Source organism: Galeopterus variegatus, unplaced genomic scaffold (genome assembly GCF_000696425.1).
Source record: "Galeopterus variegatus unplaced genomic scaffold, G_variegatus-3.0.2 Scaffold1090, whole genome shotgun sequence".
Classification (NCBI taxonomy): Eukaryota; Metazoa; Chordata; class Mammalia; order Dermoptera; family Cynocephalidae; genus Galeopterus; species Galeopterus variegatus.
The window spans coordinates 222,572-246,374 of NW_007727201.1; the positions used below are offsets into that span (position 1 = coordinate 222,572).

Sequence of the window (23,803 nt, forward strand, 5' to 3'; positions counted from 1 at the left end):
CATTCTTGTGAATTTTCAGAAATTCCTCCTGTTATTAATTTTTTTTTTTCCTTTTTGTCTCTTTTTTCGTGTCCAGCAACGGATCGCAACCCTCAGTGTCGCGCCCGTACTGGACCGGGGACCGGCAACGGGATCGCAAACCTCGGTGCTGCGCCCACACCCCGCTCAGCCAGTGAGCGGGAACCGGTCTATATGTGGGATCCGAACCCTCGGCGGGAGCGCCGCCGTGCCCCCAAGCGGCACAATGTAGCAGTGCGCCACTGGGCCGGCCCCTGTTATTAATTTTTAATTTCATAACATTGTGGTCAGAAAAGATACCTGAATAATATCAACCTTCTTAAATTTGTTAAGACTTGTTTTGTATCCCAACATAAGATCTATCCTTGAGATTGTTCCAAGTGCACTCTAGAAGAACATGTATTCTTCTGGTAGTTTTATAGAATGTTCTGTACATGTCTGTTAGGTTCATTTGGTATACAGTGTAGTTCTAATCCAGTGTTTCCTTGCTGGGATTCTGTTTGGATGATCTGTCCGTTGTTGAAAGTTCCCTATTATTGCATTGCAGTTGGTCATTACATTCAGTTTTATTAATATTTGCTTTGTATTGAAAAACTTTGAAAAACCATTATACAAATATAAGACATTATTATTTGTATCTATACCAATTATTTTGAGACTTGTTTTTAAGGTTCCATATGATTATTTTATCATTTCCTGAGTACAGGTTCTCTCTTCCCATGGGAATTAGCTATTAGAGAAGGAAATATCTTTTTTTTTCTTTGTGCAACTTACGCTGCCATGAATGTAGTACAGCCAACTAAAATATGATTTTCCTTTCTATTATGTATTTATCAAATTATCTTTCAATATTCAATGTTTTATTTGACTTGGTGGCAGGAATGGAACTTTCGTATCTAATTGCTTCAAATATGGTCTGTCATCAAGTGTATAAACCCCAAAGCTGATAACCCCTAAAGATAATAATGTAATTTAAACTATTAAAAAGATGCGATCAGTGTATATGAGTGTAATTTGTATTAATATAAATACAGACCTTGCTATTTAGCCTCTTCCTTTCATAAGCCATTATAAATTATGTTCTTTAAGAACTGGTTTTAACATGATAACCCCCTTTACATCAGACTATGTTGGATCCTGATGGAAGTTACTCAGAAGAAATGGGTTTCAGATCTGGAATTTCCACATAATGGCTATGTACCCTTGGCATGTTTCTTAGCCTTCTGAAATTGGCTTTTCTCATGTATAACATAGATATGTCACTTCACTGGGTTGTGGAAATGAGGTAATTGTGAATGAGAGAATCTGAGTACCTGTTTTGGTGCCCAGGACAAGTTTAGTTCTCAATAACTGCTTTCTTGAGTCTGAATTTTCTGAAATTATTTTATGTTTTTGATGGAGAAAAAATTTACTCTCACTTCATATAAGCAAACTTTTTTGCTTGTAGTACAATATACACAATTGTGGCATTTCAAAGTCCACTGTCTGTATTTTCTCTGTGACTATAATGCTCTCTCACACTGAAATGTGTTTTAATTTCCCTCACTAAACAACTTGAGTACCATCATCATAAAACCTGCCCAGGATCCCCTACCCCAGAACTTATGGGAAACTGAATTCATATATATGTATATTTGTCTATTGGTGTTCTATTTGTATATTTTCACTTGGACTTTCTTCCTCACTAATTCCCTTCTTTCTCATTTCATATTTTGAATTTGGCCAGGTACAAGAAAGTGCTGGGCTCTTAAATTCTTTGCCATGTCTATTCTAGTGTCCTGTGTATACAGAGAAATTACACATGTCATTGGATGCCTTTGAAATTGAAACCATGTTTTGATTATGTCTTACCAAGCTCAGCACACTTTGGGTGATCAATGAATATTATCTAACAATGGGGAATTGTATCTTTTCATGAAGTGTGAGACTCTGAGGTAATGGCTACAATCTGGGCATTTGGGAGAAAGTCTTTCTACAGGGCTTGGGAGCTTTTAGGGAAGTTTGGAAGACAAGTGAGATTGAAAATGTGTTTAGAAGGAGACTTAAAAAAGACATTGAGAGGATCAGAAGTGGAGGCTGTCAAGTGATCTGTCTGAATGAATGAAGCAGAAAGGGTTGGATCCTTCTGTGATAGGGTGTATTTGTTCTGTATTACAGATCAAAGAGCTGTTTTATCAGAGATGCAGCCTTATTGTTTAATATCATTTTTATTAAAATGGAGTTAGTCTTATGTTTGGAGAGGATATTCCCTTTATTTCTCTGGGAAGAAAGCAAATATATAGCCATTAGAAGACGTGTTCCCATTCTTGTTGAACTTCCTCTTTCAACTTTTTCTCCCTCAACGTAATTAGAATTGATGCTTCCACTGCATTTCCAAAGCCTGAAGATTCTGCTTTCATACAGTAGCTTGCTTAAATAACAATAACAAAATTTTAATTATCTCCTTTTTATAAAAGTAGTAAATTTTTCTATAAACCAACAAAAGAATACAGAATAAAAAAGAAAACTATAAGTCTTCTAAAATTTCATCACATGGACCCATGTTAACATTTTAATCTATATAGAACCAACTAGGCAAATTTCTGGAATGAAGGAATTGGAAAGGCCATGGATGTTGTGGTGCCCAGCAGAGCTAGCTATGACAGAAAATGAAGTCAGAGACTCTGAGTTGATCCTGAACTTGACATAGGAAGGATTGCAAACCCTTGTATAATTGTTTTAAAAAGAAGATCATGGTATACAAATTGTTTTGTGACTTGCTATTTCTATTTATTATCTTGTGAGCATCATTTCGTGTGATTAAATAGTCTTCTAAAGAATTTTTAGTATACCTGAGTTGAGTATTCTGTTGTTTATTCCATAATATTTTAAACCAATTCCCTTTGTTGAATGTTTAGGTGATATTGATCTTTGAAAATTGTAAACTATGCAGAGATGACGATCCCTGTAGATAAACCCATGTTCACAACCATGATTATTTCCCAATACGCATATTTAAAAGATTTTTTTTTTGGATATATATAGCCCTGCCCAGCTGTGATCCAAAAAGGGAATCACAAATTTATATGCCCACCAGCTATGTATGAGAGTGTGTATTTTTCCATACATTTGTCCAGGACATAGATGCTTTTCCTCTATAAGTATCAGTAGCTTGATTTCATTATCATGCACACACATATACACATACTTATGTGTTTGCATATATGTGTGATTGTATATCTATAACTATTCTTACTTACAGAATATACTTTATCTTATGAACATGTTAATCTGCCATATCAAATGTATTTGCAAGCATATACTTCTGATATGTCCACTCCTAAATGTAACTGTCTTCACTTCCCAGGTGCCTGCATGAACATCACCCACAGCCAATGTCAGATGCTGCCCTACCATGCCACACTAACACCTCTCGCCTCAATTATCAAAAACATGGACATGGAGAAGTTCCTCAAGTTCTTCATGTACCTCCATCGCCTCAGTTGCTATCAACACATCATGTTATTTGGCTGTAGCATTGCCTTCCCTGAGTGCATCATGGATGGTGATGACAGGTATCTGGGAACTGAAATAATTCAGTGATAAAAGCTGGTTATAGCAGAAGTGTCTGAGAAGAACAAAATCATTCCAAGCTCCCACCTTTTGTTTTTGTTGTTATTAAAGGAGAAAAAGAACCCATATCAGTCATAGCCAGTTGTCATTCTTTGAAACTAGAACTGTTTTGAAAACCTGGAATAACTTCATGTATGGGAAGAAATTATTCGGTATGTTAGATTGATGCTATGAGCAGGAGACTCAATAGCTGTTGCAGTAAGTGTCTGGCAGAAGGCAGACAGCACACTCAAAGCGGTGATAGAAAGAGACTATTTATGGAGGTGTGGTCAGGGTTAAGGGAACAAATAAGTGACGAGAGGCACCAGGGTCTCGCCATAGGGGATGCAGTTCCACTGCCCAAGGCCTGAAGGCAAAAAAGGCCAGAAAGCCTGGAGACAGTTGTAGCTGTGGGCGAGGGGTCTCTGAGAGACCAGCTGCTATGACCCTAGGCAGAGGGGCACAGCCACTGCCAGACCTTCTATACTTCAGGGGAAGAGACAAAGGAATAAATACCCTGACCTACTCTCCTCCCGCTTTCCTACCAACTGAACTCACCCACGACCAGAGGACAAGGGCAGTTAATGTGAGCGTAATGAATGAGATCCAAAATTTCATCTAAGTATCATCAGCTCAAAAGTCCCAAATCCTACTATCTAAATCAAATATGGGTGATGTTCTGGATGTTTCTTCTGCTCAACACTGGAACCCAGAGCAGTGCAAGGAGGGTGAAGAGTAGATGGGGAGGGACAGGGACTATCCAGCACAATATCAAGTAGGATTAGAAATAATTTAAATAAGAATAGATCAATCAAAACTATGTCATGGAACACTTGAAATACTAAGTATACTTTAAAAAAATTTCAAAGCACGTGTAAATACATATTCACATTTAAGATCAATTATTTTCTGAATTAAAATGTCAGGAAGTTTTCAGAACAGTAATGTTAGAATGAATTACATTTTCAAGGGCAAATTGGTTCCATGTTATTGCACTAATTTTTTTTTTCCTTTTTGTCTTTTTTCGTGACCGGCAACGGGATCGCAACCCTCGGTGTCGCTCCCACACCGCGCTCAACCAGTGAGCTGACCGGTCTCTATATGGGATCCGAACCCTGGACGGGAGCACTGCCGCGCTCCCAAGCGCCACACTCTACCGAGTGCACCACCGGGCCGACCCTGCACTAATTTAATTAATGTGTAAAATATGCCTGGAATAAGGCAAAAACATTTATTATTTTAATTGGAAAAAGCCATAGCTTCGAAGTAAAATTTAGTAGATTCTGAACTATAGAAGTAAAGAACTATCAGCAGATACAGCATTCGAGAAAATGTTTTACAATAAAAAAATTGGTTGCAGAGGGTGCTTTCATGGTATAAAGAGAGAAAAGCTTTGTTAGTTCTTTCTCATGAGTTAAAATATGGGATGGTAGTAAAGAGGCTCTTTTTGTTCCTAGACAATTGCAGTATAATATAGAGTTTGTATTAGTTCCTAGGGCTGCCCTAACAGACTGCTACAAGCTGGGTGCCTTAAACAACAGAAGTTTATGTTCTCACAGTTCTGGAGAATGGAAGTCCAAGGTCTGGCGGGGCCACACTCTCTCTCAGGACTCCGAGGGAGAATTTGTTTTCTTCCTTTGCCAGCTTCTGGTGGTTTCAAGTGTTTCTTGACTTGTGGCCACATCACATCAGTCTCTGCCTCTGTCTTCATATGGCTTCCTCCCCAGTGTGTCTGTGTCATCTTCTCTTCTATCTCTTACATGGACACTTGTCATTGGATGTAGGGCCCACCCAGACAATCCAGGATAATACCTTCATCTCAAGATCCTTAATTATATCCTAAAAAAAAAAAAAAAAAAAAAAATCCTTTTTTCAAATAAGGTAACATTCACAGGTTCCAGGATTTAGACCCTGGTCATAGCTTTTTTGGGGCCACCATTCAACACATTAGGCCATGGAGCCACATGCTGCAGATCCCCTCCTCTTAAATGGATTTAATAGTTATACTTTATGAAGTTAACGTGATGAAATGAGGTGGTGATGGTTCTCCTAACTTTGCTACTGACAGCTTTATTCCAAAAAGGTCACTGAATCATCCTCTGAATGTGTTAGATTCATTTATTTATTCAACAGATATTTATGGAGTGCTGACTGTGCACAGTAGGAATACAATTGAGAATAAAATAGATAAGAATCCTCGGCCTTATGGAGCTTATATTACACTGCTGGGAGATAGGCAATAAACAGATAGATAGATAATAAATAAATAAATGATAGTGTGTCAGATAGTAATAAGTGCAATGAAAAAAATAAATAAAGCAGAGGACTGGAGAGCTTTGGGAGGGTGTGGGTATGGTGGCAAGAGGTACAATTTTAAGCAGCTAGTAGTTCAGGAAAACCTGAGAAGGTTACATCTGATCCATGAGGTTATGGGAATCCAGGAGGTGAGGGAAAGCCAAATGTCCTGAGCATCCTGTGGTAACTGATAGAAATGGGGTAAAAGGCCATGATGGGATCAGTCCTGCAAGAAGACATTGTTGCTGAGGATGTGCATTGTGTCCCTTAGGCAAGGGTGGGGGTGGAGGGTCTTGCCAGGAACATGTGGAGTTTGGAAACTCCCTCTTAGCTCCTGATATCAGTTCAACAAAGATATTTGGAAAATTACCAATTTATTTATTCTAGCAAACACTTATTGGCATCTACAATGTGCCGGTCACATTGTTTGATGCTGGGGATGTGGAGATGAATAAAACACAGTACTGCCTTCAAGGAACCAAGCATAATAGGAGACTAGAGATGAAAACAATTAAATTGCTGTATCATGTGATCAGTTGACAAGATGTGGGGTAAAACAGAGGAGGAGGGATTCATTCCATCTGGTATTATTAGGGAAAGCTAATGGCAAGGAGGAGGTAACAGCTGAATTGAGTTTTGGATGAAGCGAAGTTTGCCATGTGGACAAGGTGGATGAAAAAGGCGCTTCAGGTAGAGTAACAAATAGTCTAAACCTATCATATATTAGAGGAACTGCAACCAGCTTAATTTTACTAGAACATAAAATGGGGAGAGAGAGGAAGAAATGACTTTGAAGGATTTTTAGGTAGTAAAATTGGCAGTATCTAGTGATTAATTGCATATGAATAGCATAGCCGAGGGTGAGGCAAAGTTTTTTGGGCTTGGGGACCTGGGTAGATGGTATCACCACCAAGAAAATAATATATATCAAAGGAGGATAATGAGTTAATATTGGTAATGAGTAGTGCATGACAGTAATTTTTTATTCTGGTTCCAGTAGTGCATGACGTAATTTTCCTTTGAGAGGAAATAGAAACAGCTTTCCTTCTGCTGTTGATGACAGTAGGAGATGACATGATTTATACTGTCATCCAGGGCTGTGCTGGTAAAGTGGATCCTTGGAAAAAAACCCAACAAACATCAAAACCAATATTTGTAGCATTTGCGGATTTCCATTCTTCTACCAAATTTCAAGCTAATAACAGTTTAACTACCTATTCACATGCCACTGCATTTCATCCCTTGGCTAGTATTTACTGAGCTCTCAGTTGGTGTGAGGCATTCAGCAATGTGCCAGTTATTTCTCATTTACTTCTCCATATCTACTTTCCACCCTCGTCTGTCCCAACTCTTCATCCGAGGTTGGTTTCAACAATGGCTACCTCCTAGTATTTTGTTGGGCTCAGCGAGTGGAAGCAGGAGAGGCAGGTTGGGTAGTGATCCCTGGTTTCTCCTCTGCCAGGTTATGTGGGTTAGCTGCATCCCACTATGAGAGGCCATGACTCCTCGCAGGCAGCCTTTCCCATATGGCTCTCTCCAAGTTCCAGAAATGCTCCTTTTCCTCATCCCATAAACCTATAGTGCTAACAGCTCCCTGCCTTAGCCTACCACACTAGCCCTTGTTGGTTTTTCTGAACCCCGCCTGTACCTTTGTAAATAGCATTTCATTAAACGCTCTTCAGTGATCCTCCTTTAGTGGGTCTTCTCTTTTCTGCTGCAACCATGACTGTTACAAATGAAGAAGACAGACACCATCCTGGTTTTTAAAGCTTTTCAGACCAATATGACCTAAAAATACCCTGACTTCTCCTATTATTTATCTTCTCAAGTGAGACAATCACAAATATAAACATTCACTTGTGCAGTTTTCCATCCCTATGTTGAGTGGAGGTAGGAACTAAGGAGGGCTCTTTCCTGCCTTTCTCATACCCCAGCTAAGCCTAACCTCTTATATAGTCTCTTGAGGTCACCAGAATTATGCTGACATAGGAAGCTGATGCTGTTGGCGCATCATAGAGAGAACAAACTATCTGTATTTTTTTTTCTTTTTCCAGCAGTGTTGATGAATTAATGCTCCTGTGTTACCTATGGCTCATGTTTGTGAGAAGAGGCCACCTAGGTGAGACATTTTGGAGCACTGAGCTAGAGTCACAGTATTTGGCTATGAGAGCTCCTCTTTACCTTTCAGTTTCCTCGCAATGTGAAAGGAAAGGATGGGAGTAGATAATCTTGCAAGACTCTTCCAGCATAAACATTCTCTTCGTGACTAAGTAAGGTCTGTAGCTCTGGGGACTGCCTGTGACTATGACTTTGTGAGCATTGTTCACTGAGCAGCTCAGACCAACAAAATGAATTTAGAAGTGTATTTTTAGAAAAATAACTATGTGAGTCTCATCAATGAATAGTACATCTAACTCAGTAGTATGCCTCTGATGTGATGTGTCAAAGAAAGGTATATTAATTATCTATTGCTGCATAACAAATACCATAATCTTAGCAGCTTAAAACAACATGCACCTATTATCTCAGTTTCTGTGGGTCAGAAATTTGGGAATGGCTTATGTGGGTTCTCTGCTTGAGGGCCTGTCATATGGATGAAATCAAGTTGGCCAAGGCTGGGATCTTATCTGAAGGCTTGACTGGGGAAGGATCCACTTCCAAGCTCATATGTGATTGTTGGAAGAATTTTAGTTCCTCAAAAGCTGTTGGACTGAGGGCCTCAGTTCCTAGCTGGCTGTTGGCCAGAGGCCACCCTCAGGTCCTTGCCACATGGGCCTCCCCAGTATAGCAACTTGCTTTGTTGAAGCCAGTAAAGAAAAGAGTCTGCTAGCAAGACAGAAGTCACAATCTTATGTAGTCTGATGATGGAAGTAACATTCCATTACCTTCTATTGGTTGGAAGCATGCCACTAGACTGGCCCACATTCCAGAGGAGGGGATTACACAGGTTGTGAATACCAGGAGGCAGAGATCATTGGGTTCATCTTAGAGTCAGCCTGCCACAACTCTCTCTCTTTTTTTTTGTTTTTTCAAATCATGGAAAAAGTTTTAAATCCTGAGCTCTCCTAATATATTTAAAGTTTAGTTTATTTGCCAGAAGTAAAAAGTGACAACTGGGACCCTGAATAGAGATCCTGGCAATATTTGGATAGGTCCTTTGTTTAGTTAAAAATATTGTATCAATGTTAATTTCCTGGTTCTAATAATTATACTAATGTAGGATGTTTACCTTGGGGGAGCCTGGATGAAGAATATATGGAAACTTTCTGTACTATTTTTTTTGATTGTGGTAAATCATAAGGTTTGCCATTTTAAAACATATATTTTAATGGAATTAGTTACATTCACAATGCTGTGTGACCATCACCTCTATCTATTTCTGAAAACTTCTTCATTATCCTAAATATAATCTCTTTTCCCATTAAGCAATAACTTCCCATTATTCCTTTCCCCGAGTTTCTGGTAACCTCTAATCTACTTCTGTATCTAAAATTTATGTTTCCTTAATTGACCCACATAATTACCAATGGCAGAATTTCATCCTTTTTTACTACTGAGTAGTATTCCATTGTATACCACATTTTCTTTATTCATTCATTTGTTGACGGACACCTAGACTGATTACATAGCTTGGCTATTGTGAATGGTGTTGCCGTAAACATGGGGTGCAGATATTTTATCAGTATACTAATTTCCTTTCATTTGGGTAAATACCCAGCAGGGGGATTGGTATAAGTATAGCTACTCCTGCTCACTTTTGTTTTCCATTTGCATGGAATATCTTTTTCTATCCCTTCAAATTTCAGTCTATGAGTATATTTATAGGTAAGATAGTTGTATTTCTTTTAGGTAGCATATGGATGGATTATATTTTTTTTACTCATTTAGCCAGCCTGTGTCTTTTAATTGGAGCATTTAATCTATTTACATTCAAGATTATTATTATGTGTGGTCTTTCTCCTGTCATTTTGTTCGTTGTTTTCTGATTGTTTCGTGAGTCCTTTGTTCCTTTCTTCCTCTCTTATTGTTTATCGTTGTGGTTTGGTGGGTTTCTGAATTGGTAAGTAGTTTTTACCCCTTTCTCTAATTTGTGTGTCTGCTCTACTATAAATTTTATATTTTGGGATGTTTTCATGATGGTTGTTACTGTTCTTTCTGTTCTATATGAGGATTCTCTGAAGCATTCCTTGTAAGACCAGTCTGGTGGTGATGAATTCCCTTAGTTTTGCTTATCTTAGAAAGACTTTGTTTCTCCTTTGTTTCTGGATAGCTTTGCTGGGCATAATATTCTTGGCTGGCAGTTTTGTTCTTTTATTATTTTGTTTATAGATGTGACTTGATTCTTTTTCCTTGCTGTTTTTAAATTCTCTGTCTTTAACTTTTGACAGTTTGACTACAAAGTGCCTTGGAGAAGACCTTTTTGGGTTAAATCTATTTGGGGACTTTTGAGCTTCCTGAATTTGGATATTCATATTTCATCCAAGACTAGAGAAGTTTCCATATATTATTTCATTAAATAGGTTTTTAATATTTTTTTTTGTTTTCTTCTCCTTCTGGAATGCTCATAATTTAAATATATATTCACTTAATAGTACCTCAAAAATCTTGCATGCTTTGTTCCATCTTTTTCATTCTTTTCTCTGATTCTTTCTTCTGCTTGATTTAATCTGCTGTTGAGATGCTAGGATTATTTTTTATTTAATTCAATGAATTCTTCAATTCTAAGATCTCTGTTTGATTTTTAAAAATCGATCTCTTTAATTTCTCAATCATATCGTGAGTTGTTTTTCTGATTTCATTGAATCTGTCTATATTCTCTTGTATCTCAGTTAATTTTCTTAAGATTATGAAAGTTTTCTTAAGATTCATAATTTGAATTTCTTTTCCAGCAAGTCAGCAATTTCTGGTTCTTTGGGTCAGTTACTGGAAGATTATTGTGTTTCTTTGGTGGTGTCGTATTTTCTTGTTTTTTTCATGTTTCTCATTTCCCTGTGTTGTATGTACATCTGGTGGAATAGCTGTCTCTTTAAGTTTTGTTGATTGGCTTGTGAGGGGAAAGACTTTCACCTGCAAATGTGTACTAGGGTGTTGATTGGGTAGGGTACATTGAATTTGTCCTGGATGGGTGCAGTAGACTCTGTGTAGTTTCTCCTGCTGTATTCCATGTTTGCTATGTCTGGAAGTGCCTCAGTGGCTTATATGTGGGAGGTTTGTGGTGTCAGTGGTACCAGGGGTGGGCTTGCTGGGTTGTCTCAGACCAGGGGTATGTGTAGGCACACTGTGGCTCATATGTCTCAGGAATGGCTCACTGGAAATGGGGTTGTTGTGTTAATTCTCAGGCTGGGGGTGTGGGCATGTGGCATGTCAGGGTCTCTGGGGCTGGTATATCAGTGGCAGTGTCACAATGCTGATTCTCTGACTGGGGGAGGGCCCACCAGGGGCACATCAGCCAGGTTGTTTCTCACTTAGATGCATGGGCATGCGATGGCTCAAGTACTCAGGAACTGCTTCGCCAGGGGCACGACAGCTGGTCTGTTTCTTTGAGCCTGGGGTGTGGGTACTCTTTGGCTCAGCTAGCTGGGTGGGGTCTTCTGGGGGCTGGTCTGCGGAGTCACTTCTTGGGGCCAGATGTGAGGTCATGCTTCCTTTGGCAGTTCCGGAGCAGTTCTGCCAAGGGTGAGGCTGCTGAGCCACTTCTGGGTTGGTGGGCGAGGTCACGGGGTATACCTGCGGAGACTGGGTCCAGCCAGCCCAAGAAAACTGCTTCTCTCACAGTGGGTGAGGTTGTGGGATGGGCCTGCTGGATGGGCGGCCAGCCAGTTGCTTCTCTGGTGGTGGGCAAGATTGAAAGGTGGGCCTGATAGAAAATTAAAATATTTTCACTTTCTGTAGTATGTTTTTTAACTTTTTCTGTAACTCTAAAAGTAGCTCAAAATAAAAAGTTAGAAAAAAGTGACGTATAAAGTTTTAAAATCCATTAGCCATATAAGCTTGCTTTGTGACTGTAGCTTATTCAATAATTTTAACATTAGGTCCTTATCATATCTTTTTTTCAGGTAAAATCTATACATTTGTTTGTAGAGATATCATAACAAAATTTCTGGCAAGTAAATTCCCTTAAATTTTATTGTTTATATATTTATCAAATGTTTCAACAGACAAGTATAGAGGTGGTGTAGGAGCTTTCTGCTTTAACTGTAGTTGAAAAGTATTAGGGATTTTTGCACAATACCAAATGCACTTCACAGATCAGATTAAAATAATCACCGTTTCTAAAATAGTGCTCTGATAGCAAAGGTGGATGCCTCCTCTGTGCTGAGCACTGTTTTTCAGTGGTCAGTCTACCGTTGCTTGGATATAGACACTTATATTCCAAAATAGTATGGCCTGTCTCACCACACTGTTCCATGTGATGAAAAGCAAAATACTTCAGCTCTTCATAGGCAGTTGAAATTCATGCAAAGCAAGAACAAATGGCACCTCATGTTGCTCACTGTTTAAAAGGGCTGCTGGTTATTAATACTCTGTCACTATTTCACATGTCCTGATCCAGCGATTTAAAGCTTATGGGTCTCGGTTGGTTACACCTCTTAAGAGAGCTATTTGGAAACTCTCTAAGTTTTTCTTAGGCCCTATTTTTAGACTGGAGGGCCTAATGGTATTTTAATGTCTGTATATATTCCCAGAACAAATTTCAAGAAAAATATCTGTTACCTTTTGAAATTTAGCAAAGCTGGTGGGATTGTCAGTGCTCCTCTGAGAAACATCGCATTAAAGGATGAATTTTGATTTACAGAATGTTAGTGGTAAAATAAATAAAATGGTTTGAATTCCAGCCCTTCCAAACCCCTCACTTTTCAAATGAGGAAACTGAGTCTTGGCACAGGTGAACTGTTGGTCCAAGATCAGACAGTGGAGGAGTGGCCATGTGAAAGTCGTAGGGTGGTGAACTCACACTTTCCTGTAGATAAATGACTGTCATAAGAGTCAATGAGAATGAGTCAGTTTCTGAGTTAGACTTAACTTTAAGAACATGAAAACAGTGTTCTGGACCCCTGCGTGAAACTTCACTGCAGTTGCCCTAGAAGAGGATGAGAAAAGATGTGGAATGGTCCCAAAACAGGTGGGTTCAGAAGTGAGAAAAGTCCAGGAATCACTTAGGAGAGTTGGGCCCCAAGCGTCGGTCATCTTTGCAGTGGTCTTCCCTACCTTCACAATATGTTGGATGAATTTTTTCCCCTTTAAGTGATAATTAAGATTTTATCAATTAGAGATTCTTTGCACTAGCAAGCAGTCTTCTAACGATGCAAAAATCTCTGAGATGGTTAAGAGTGCACCTATTTTTATGTATTACTCTATGTTTCTTTTTTTCCCCCATCTCTTTTCTTATTTGAAAGCCTAATTGAGAGTAGCTACAAGTGGGAATGCAGTTTTCATTGTAGGAAGGGAACGAAATGTTTTAAAAGCTCTCAAGTTGGGTGGTCAAGATGGTGTCAGGAGACTGGGACCCAGGTCAGGGACTAGGAGGCAAAGAAGGAATGCCAAAGACAAGCCTGGTTTGTTCTATAGCTTTACTGTGGGCTACCTCACACCTAGAAAAGACAACCAAAACGTATTTTCCCTTTCCTTGTGTTCCAATACTGATTCATTGCAGGTTTACTGGGCTTTTGTGGAATGAAGGGAGATCACTTCTACCCTGTGTATGGTTGTGCCACTGGGAAAGTACATGTCAAGTTTTGAACTAACCTTGAATTGTGCTTTTGAAACATACACTCATGAAGCAAGGACTTACCTGTAGTACAGCAGTTAATAGAATCAGTCTTTGGGTCAACCCACCTGAGTTCTAATCCTGGCTCTGACACTCATCACCTCAGTGAACTTGGACAAGTCTCATTATTATTATTTTTTTTTGCTTCAGTTTCCGTGTTTGTATTCTAAAAATGATAGTAATAGTACCTATCACATAGGGGGTCTTGAGAGAAATAAATGGTTTAATGCATGGGAAGCACTTAGAACATTGCCTAGCAAAGTGTAAGCAATTGCATAGTAATTCTATGTTCTTCACATTCCTTTGCTATTTACCCCAGTTTCATTTGAGAAAATATGGACTCTAATTTCTCTGGAATAAGATTTAGGAAGGGAAATATTTTATTTTACTCAAAGAAATTTTTTTTTACATTTTAAAAATCAATAATTCCTTAATATAGTCAAACATTACACACTTTTAAATTTCTCCAATTCTCTTCCCTTCCCTCTTTATTTCTTACAGATGATTTGTTTACGTCAGGATCCAAACAAGTTCTGCTTGTTGCATTGGTTGCTATGTCAGCTCTCTCAAGTTTCTTTTAATCTATATGTTCCCCCTTCATCTAATATTTTCCCTTTACCCCACAGAGTTTCCCATGGTCTAGATTTGCTGGCTCCATCCCAGTGGTGTCATTTAACATGTTCCATTGTCCCCTGCATTTCCTGATGATTGGTGGCTGGACACTGAGGTGTCAGATTTGGCTTCAGAGGTGTATGATCTTACGGCAGGAGGCCCATATGTCTGATTATCTCTCTGTGATGTTAGCAGTCATTGATGATCGTTTGCTAGATTCATTATTTCAATAGGGATTTGCAAAATACCATATTCTAATTATTTTATTTCCTCTTTATTTACTAGTTGGGATACTTCACTAGACAGAAATGTTCCTTCCTTGGCTATTTATGGTTACCCTGAGGAACAATTCATATTGGAAAGGCAGGATAAATGCTTGACTCTTACCTTTCACTTATAGGTTTTAGAAAAATGAATTGTTACCCTATCATCTTCCAAAGAGACAGAGAGTTTATTTACTTTTGTTTCAATGTCGTTATGGTTTTTTGTGGTGGTAAGCTTTACTTTCTTTCTCTTTCTAATATTCATTTTTGTTCTACCAGTGGGTTTTGTTCTTTCTTGTGTATTCATGGTAGTGATTAGTGTTTTTTAGATTCATGATGCAGGGCTCCCTTTAGGATTTCTTGCAGGGCTGGTCGTATGTGTAGTGGAGAACTCCTGCAGTTTTCGTTTGTTTGGAATATACTCCCTCATTTCTGAAGTAAATCCTTGCTGAGTATAGCATTCTTGGCTGGCAGTTTTTCTCTTTTAGTATTTTCAATATATTGTCTCATTTTCTTCTGCTGTGTAAAATTTCTGTTGAGAAGTCTGCTGTTAGTCTGATAGGGTCTCCCTTACATGTGACTTGACACTTTTCGCTTGCTTCTTTTACGATTCTCTCTTTGTCTTTGAGCTTTGCCAGTTTGACTATAATGGGTCTTGGACAGGGTCTTTTTGGATTGAATCTGTTTGGGGATCTTTGAGCCTCCTGGATCTGAAGGTCCATGTCTCTCCCTATACCTGGGAAGTTTTCTGTTATTATTTCATTAAATAGGTTTTCCATACCTTTTCTTTTCTCCTCCCCTTCTGGAACACTTATGATCTGAATGTTTGTGCACTTAAAGTTATCTGTTAGCTCTCTTAGATTTTCTTCATTTTTTAAAATTCTTTTTTCCTTTTTTTTTTTTTTTTGTATCCCTGGGTTATTTCTAAAAGACTGACTTCAAGATTAGACATTCTTTTTTTTTTTTGGTCCTTTTTGAGACCGGCCGCACTGCGCTCAGCCAGTGAGCACACCAGCCATCCCTATATGGGATCTGAACCCGCGGCGGGAGCGCTGCTACGCTCCCAGCGCCGCACTCTCCCGAGGGCTTGGCCCTGCTACATTATTTTTGAAGGTATTAACCTCTTTGTAAATTTTCTCTTTCATATCCTGGATTTTTTTTTCTCATTTCATTATGTTGTCTGAGTCTTCTTGTATCTCAGTGAGTTTCCTTAAGATTGTTGCAGAATTCCTTTTCAGTCATTTCAAGGGTTTCTTGCTCTATAGTATCTGGTATTTGAGAATTACTGTATTCTTTTGTTGGTGGTCATATTTTCTTGGGTTTTCATATTTTTAGTATCTCTATGTTGATGTCTGGTCATCTGGTAGAGCAGTTGCTTTTTCTGTTACTCTGGAATGGGCTTTGAGGAGAAAGACATCCTCTTCTTTTTCCAGTCTCTGCTGGTGACTCTCCTTGTATCAATATGGTTGAGTGTCTGTGGGCTGCCTGCATGGCAGCTGTGGCTACTACTGTGGCATCAAGCCACTTTTGCAGCAGCCGTGGCTGTGGCAGTGGCTGTGGTGGGCCACTCCCCTAGAAATGGTGTTTTCAGTGTGCTCCTTGCCTGCTTCCAGGTGGGGATGCTGCCCTTGGCTCCTTCCTAGGAGCCCAGCTGCTCTGTTGCTTGCCTCTGAGTACTTCCTAGGATCTAGGAGTGCTCGGAGGAAAAGAAATATTTTAAAACAATGTTATTTAAATGATACTTTCTTAGTCCTGTAAATATCTAATATATTTGCCGAATGGCAGTCAGGTGTCTTCTTTACACCAAAATACTTTTCCGAACCAATCAATATTTCATGTCCTAATGCAAAATCTCTCTTTCCACATCTTCATTATCAAATTTAGTTACATATTAATGTATGTAGATAATTACATGAATGTTAGGATTCTAAAAGATATTCAGTCTTAAGATGACTTGCTGAGAGGAAAGTCAAAAACATTTTTACTTAAATGTAATTGCTGAGTTCCCCCTTTTCACATTTTTGTATATAACACAATCTCTCTCCCATGATTCTTTTACGGACCCTATCAGGTCCATTTTTTTTCCTCAATGTCTGGCATATCCCATTATGTTTCTGTAATCTGTAAAAGTATGAATAGAATATTGTAAATATGCTTCTTTGGTCAAGGAATTTTTAAAACCCAATTATTAGGTCATTGTATGAGAATAGATGATATGGGAGAGTAAGTAGAGGCATGGCCTGAACTTAAAACAGCTGGATTCTGATCCTGTTTCTGCCATTAGGAGCTGTGTGGCTTTGAGTCTATTCCAGAATCTTCCTGGGCCTGTCTCAAATGAAGGATATGAATCAGGTTTTGTTTAAGGCTTCTTATAAATCTAATATTGTGTGATTGTGTGGATATCTTACTAACCCTACATTTGTAAAGTATATGTTTTTATTTGACTTGCATGTATATTTTCTTTACCAGTTTTCTTAAAACTATTTGAAATGCTTTAACCAAATGTCCAGCCAGGATGAGAGATGTAGCCTATAGTTAAAACGTAGAAAAAGCCACCTGGGTCTGCAAGGAAACAAGCCCATGGCCTTTGTATTGTTACACAGAGTTGCAGATCTAGGGGTGTTTGTTTACATGTCAGGGGACTAAAGATAAGCTCCAGGGCCATTATTCTTCTTACCATTAAAGGTTGGTTGTTTGCATTTTTCTATTTTGCAGAAGACAGAATAGAAATCCATGATTGTACAAGGTCTTCCAATTTGCCACTTGTCTGTATAAAGTTTCTTTTCTGGGAAGGCTGGGGAGGTTAAGGAACAGCTTTCTCTCTGCCTCTGAGAGACATTTTGAATTTCTCAAAGGGAAGATTAAAAATTGAGAGTAATCTATGTTGTGACCTACTTCTGACTTTGTGATTTGGGAGCCTTCATTTTCACTTTAATTTCCCCCTTTGGATACCAAATAGAACTCTTTTTTGGCCAATGAATATATTTCAGCACAGGGAATTTTAAAAATTCGTTTGAGATAAATGCTTCTGATTGATTTTGGACATGGCCGGCCCCATTGTGCACACAATAAGCACCAGCAGGAAGTAGCTGCCAGCCTCGTCTTCCACTCCAGCACCAAGCCTGTCCCCTCTCCCTTTACAAGAAGCCTCCTGACTTAGAAACAATTTTCCAGCTTCTGCATTGGTGCAGTTCTCCACCCAGTTATATCAACCTAATGGTCCCTCCCCCTGTACATTTTATGCCCCAAAGCTAATATAAACTCTCACAAACACATTGTTGGGGTTGTCCCCCATTTTCGGGGCAGCCCTGGGCTGTCCTTCATTTTGAGCACAGCTTGGCAGATTTCTTTCTTTAATAAAGCTTGAATGGTACCCAGCACCAAGGCTCACTTTCTTTCAGCTTCTATAAGAGATAGTTAGATGATGTATTATGAAACTAGCTCATTCTCTCTATAATCAGCATAATAGGTTGGTTGAAATTATGTCATAGGAATGAATGTCAAAATTAAAGTTGTTGACTACAGTAAATATAAATTAAGCAAATATTACAGCACTGGTGGCCAATTTTTCTTTAATTTCACTATTATTTTGTAATAACGTTACAAAAGTATTGTGATGTTGTATCAAGAAGTATTTTGTAAAAACATTAATTTATACCTTTTTTTTTCTTCCAGTCATGAACTCCTGCCCTGTAGGTCTTTCTGTGAGGCTGCAAAAGAAGGCTGTGAATCAGTCCTGGAGATGGTGAATTACTCCTGGCCTGATTTCCTCAAATGCTCTCAGTTTAGAAACCAAACTGAAAACAGCAATGTCAGCAGGATTTGTTTCTCACCACAGGAGGAAAAAGGTAAGCAATGTAGGTATTTGTGTTTTATTTCATTTTTAAAGTTTTTATTTGAAATTAGAACTGCATTAAATCTACAGATCAAATTGTAGAGAATTGCTTTACAGCTGTGTTTGAGCTTCCTCAGGGACAGTTTTTGTTGACTGCTTTTTTCCCTGTATATGAGCCATATGTTCTAGTCACTTTGCACATCTTATGATGTTGTCTTTAAAGTTGCATATTTAAATAATATAATGCACAACTTTGCAAATTAGATCCTCCCCCTCCCCAGGATTTGTTATTATTGCTGTTTCTTGTTGCTTTTGGTGTTGCTTTTATTTGTTTAGTGATTTCCCTGAACTAATTATGTTAAGTTTGTTCTTTGTCATGTCTGGCCTCTGAAGTTTTATTTCCTTAAATGCTTTGAACCAATAAATATACCAGTCTTTGCTAAGGGACTCTTTGTTCATGCTGGAGTACATTTTTAATAGTACCCCAGGCAGTTTACAGCTCTGCCTTATCTTTCAATTCCTGCTGTGCAGAGTCTCAATGTCAGCCAGAGGAGAGAGATTAGGGTCTTTCCAGGTCTTTCCTGGATATATGCATAGTCCCGCACATTTCTGTGGCCTTCTGGGTTCCCAGGAAAATATTAGGATTAGAACTTTTCATATCCACTTATGGACATCCCATTCCCCAAATTTATCTTTAAATTTTTTTGTTCAGCTTCTTGTTTAGTCCAAATGGTTTCCTTACCTCAGGCAGTTGCACTGTTAAACAATTGCCATTAATTTTTTATTTTTTTCTTGAGAATCACCCTGAGGAAAAGGCTGTTTACACTGAGTGAGCTCCGGTTCAGGTCAAATAAAGACATTGCTTTGGAGGGTGGGTAGTTTCCAGGAGCTACTGGCCAGGTCAAATAATGACAATTCTCTGATAATGGGGCACTTTGGAGAGCTGCAAACATGTTCTGCCCCCTCCAGTGGCTCCTTTTTACAGCTAATGTAGTTGTGAGGTTATTGGATTTCAGCCCACCCCAGATCTGCCAGGAGGGGATGAGAACAGGAGAAGTGAAGATGCCACAGTGCTTAATGTTCTTACCAAGATTCAGCCATTTTTATTGAATAAATCCTCCTTGTGTTATTGTAAGCCTTTGGTTAATTTCCAGAGTTCTGAAAAAGTTGATTTTGTCAACTTTTGCCAGTGTTCCCATTGCTTTTATGGAGGCGAATTTTCAAAGTTCTTGCTCACTGTTCCAAAAGTGCTTTCCCTACATTTGTTGCTTTTTGAAAATTGAAATATTCTAGCTTTCCTGGAATAAGCCCCAGTTGGGCATGATGTATTGGCCTTTTAATTTATTTTTGAATTTTATTTGCCAATATTTTGTTTCAGATATTTGTATTAATGTTTATAGAAGAAATTGACTTGTGATTTCCCTTTTGTGTTATTTCCTTTTTGGTATTAATTCCATTAAAAGAGTTGAGAAGAGTTTGTGAAAGATTGGTATAAATTTTTCCTTCAATGTTTAAAAGAATTTACCAGTGAAACCACCTCAGCCTGAATATTTCTCTGTGAGAAAATTTAAAATTACAGATTCAATATTGTTAATGGATAAGGGACTGTTCGGAATTTTTGTTTCCTCTAGTTTTTTATTTTTTTCCAAGTTGTGTATTTCAAATAATCTGCTTATTCTTATATTTTCAAATTTTGCATATAGGTATTCATAATGTTCTCTATTCTCTTTTTGATATCTGTAGGATATATGGCGATATTTCTTTTTTAATTCCCTTTTTTTAATTTTAATTTTTTAATTTATTTTTTGAATCAAAACATAATTGATTATACATATTTGTGGGGTACAGAGTCAACTATCAGTATTTGTGTACAGTATTTGATGATCAAATCAATATTATTAGCATGTTCATTATTTACTTTTTCTTTTTGGTATTGATAATATATGCCTTCCTTCTTGGTAAGTCTTACTAGGAATCTATCAATTTTATCTGTATTTTCAAGGAAATTTTTTTTTGGTTTTATTGCTTTTTTTTCTATTGCATATCTGTTTTCTATTTCCTTAATTTATACTTGTATGTTTGTTATTTGCTTCTTATTTTTTTTTATTTTAATTGGCTGAGAGTTCAACATTTTGGGGTGTGTGTGAGGGGTTCTAGATGTCTTTATCCCACGTCTCAGCATTACCTCTTGCCACCTACCGCACAACCACAAACTTTGCCTTGGCATAAAAGACTTGTCTTGGTTAGGTGTTTATTCTTTCCTTCCCTTGAGCTGGACCACTGCATTAGTTCCAGTGCCTGGTCCTCAGTTTTCTAGGCTTTCCTGCTATAGTATATGGGAGCTTCTTTCTAAGCTACTAGGGAGGCCCTTTGGCTTTCATAAATGGGTTACAATTGCCTATAGCTTTTAGTTATCATTTTCTATGGCACCGATGCTTAGCAATAAACTATTCAATCCATTGTCCTTATTTTCTCTGTACCTTCTATTTCCTCTGTACTTTCAAGCACCCAATGAATTACCTTACTTAAGTCCATTCTTTTCCATAGGTATACTATCCCAATTTACCTCTGATGAGGGTTTTAACAATTGGACCACTCCCTTGTGTCAGGGAATGTCTGTGTCCACTACCACCAACAATGGCCTCTTCACTTCCATCCCAGCAGCATATAATCCAGATCAGTAACCCCCACCTTATCACCTGCTTTCTTGGACCACTCTTGGGACCAACAATTACAAGTTGGGTTTTGTAGAAACAGTCATTGAGATAGACTTGGGAGTGCAGGGTACTAATTGGGCATCGGCCCTCATGTTGAGGAGGGGAGAGAAAGCAGGATTGGGCAGAGGAAGAAGTTGAAGTGTGATCCAGGCCTATCACAGCCTTGGCTAAGTCCATGGGGAGCTCTAGGACATGTTTGGCTTGAAAGAGTTATCTCATGTGAAGCTAAGATAGTCGAGTCTTTATATCTCTGCCCCAATCAAGAGTCACTGGATGTGGTCCTTCCTGGGAAGGGTGTGCCCTTGGGTGAGACAGATCTCTGCAGCATTCTGCAGCTGAGGCAACACTTGAAGGAGCTGACAGGTAAAGGCTGGTGGCTGACAGAGAGCAGCAATTCCTTTCTTGAAGGGTAGGCACATAGAGTGGGGCCAGACCATGTTTTGCTTTGTTTTTATAAGGCTCTGTCTGCCTCTGGTTTGTCTTCATTCAGAGGGTATGTCTCTCCAGTGGTCCCAACTGAGAAACTGGGGGGTTTGCTATATTCCCCTCCTCCTTGGGCAGCCCTAAATTCTAGTATTTTTCTTCTCAGAGCAATATAATTGCTGTAATTTCCACTTTATTTTTCATAAGTTTTTGGCTTAGCTCTGTAGCCTCTTGCAAATGCCGGGAGGGGCCTATCCTCACAAGTGACAGGCTCACTTCTCTGTGTCTCTCTTCTCACTGCTTACTTGGCCCCTTAATACTGACTGCTTCAGCAACACCCAACTGTAATGTTTGTTTCTCTACTCCTGTGGGGCTGTTAAAAGCTGTGCTGTCTTCTGTGCCTCTTTGCAGTGGCCCCATGTTCAGATTCTCAGTTTCTAGCACCGTGCCAAGGTCTGGCAAGTTCCATGAGGGAAAAAGGCACACGGAGAATGTGGACTCTTTGTTCTTTCTGGGACCTTGGCCACGCATGTACTAATGATCTTGTCAGTTCTCAGATGCCTTTAAACAGATGTTTCTTGTATTTTGTCTGGCTTTTCTAGTTGTACATGATGGGGGCATTGACCTGCTGTAAGTTACTGCATTGTGGCCAGAAGTGGAAGTTTATTTAATTTATTTTTTTAACACATTGTTTAGTAGAGATCTATTGCTAAGTTAGAATTCCCTCTAAAAGATGGTACATAGCAATAAGCCACCAGATGAGTGAGCTTATCTGAAAGAGAAGTCTTTCAAGTCTTCTCTTTTTCAGCTATATTTACTCCTGTTTTGATAAGAACGCTTATGGTCTTTATTAGTGGTCACTTGAAGAATGTAGTCCATTGATACAGAATTTAAGAATCCATTGAGAAAACTTAAAAATCAAAACATCATCAGTGTTCTTTAACACTGTTGGTCAAATAGTGTCAGTTCTTGAAAATCGAAATAATGTTATCAGTATTCTTTAATACTGATTGAGTTTAATAACTCAAACTAAAATGCTACTTAAAATATTGGTTCTCCAATATCAGAAGATATTGCAAATTTTCTAATCTTGGAAAAGATCAATGATATTGGAATAGATCTTGGAAAGACTGATGAAACATTTATATTTAAAAACTTATGTTTATAAAGAACAAAAATTTTCTAAATACACTCATCTGAGATCCTCAATTTGTTATACAGTATTTTTAGAATTCTTGGTTGTGTATTAGAATAAATTCTCTGAAACTGGGTCTGATAACTGGTATTTGATGCAATATTTACATACAACTTAAAATTCTGTCATGCTTGATAAACAGGATGCTAGCCATCATAGATAGGTTCCTAGTTCATGTGCTACGGTGAAAGCTACTACTAGTTATGATCTTTGTATATGCATAAGAATGTAATTTCTAGCATCTGCATACATAGTTACTAAAAAGCATTCGTGTACTAAGAATATATTGTATGCCAACTAGAAAAGTATTTACTATGTAATACAGTTTGTGCTGTTTATATTTTGTATTTTTATAAATACACCTAATGTTGTCCTTTTCTCATTTTTTTCATTCATTCAATAAATTGATTGAGTACCTATTCTGTTCAGAATATTATCTCTGAAAACTTTGAGAAAATGAAATAATTACAGTGATCATGATATTAACTTATATCCATCTAGTGTAGTGGTTCTCAACCAGGTGGTTTTGTAGCCCTTCCCCACCCCAGGAACACTCGACAATGTCTTTCAGCATTTTTGGTTGTTACAACTGTGGAGATAGGAGGTGATACTAACATTGAGTGGGGAGAGGCCAGGTATGCTGCTTAACATCCTACAATGCACAGTATAGTTCCCCACAACAAAAAAAATTATGTGGCCCCAAATTTCAGTAGTTCTGCATTTGGGAAACTTGGTCTAGGGCTTTATCTTTTGCAAAGCACTTTCTCCAAATAATAATAATAATGATAAGAAGAATGATAATAATAAACAATGTGCTTCCTACCTGTAAGGAGTTTTAAACCTAGTCCATGACACCCACGTATAAGACACAGAACAGGAAAAGAACATTAGTAACTACAGATAAACATGCTGTCATACAGAAACTATAAAGGAACATAGGTTAAATGTCAGTGGAGTAGAGTGGAGTCAATTTCATGAAGGAATTCTGAATATTTTAAAAAGGAAAGCATCCTACTTGGCAAAGAGGAAGACAGAAGGTGTTCTAGTCCAGCTATATTGGAACTTGTGTTGGGTGTCAGGTTCCTC

General features: G+C 38.3%; 1 protein-coding gene across 1 annotated transcript in view; it reads left to right on the forward strand.

The window, feature by feature from the left end:
- Positions 1–3,372: 3,372 nt before the first annotated feature.
- CORIN (corin, serine peptidase) overlaps positions 3,373–23,803 on the forward strand; it is a 164,352-nt gene continuing 143,921 nt past the window's right edge. Inside the window, exons 1-2 of the mRNA XM_008574712.1 lie at positions 3,373–3,572; positions 18,223–18,404. Coding sequence (XP_008572934.1) covers positions 3,373–3,572; positions 18,223–18,404 — 382 coding nt within the window. The remainder of the gene's footprint in view (positions 3,573–18,222; positions 18,405–23,803) is intronic.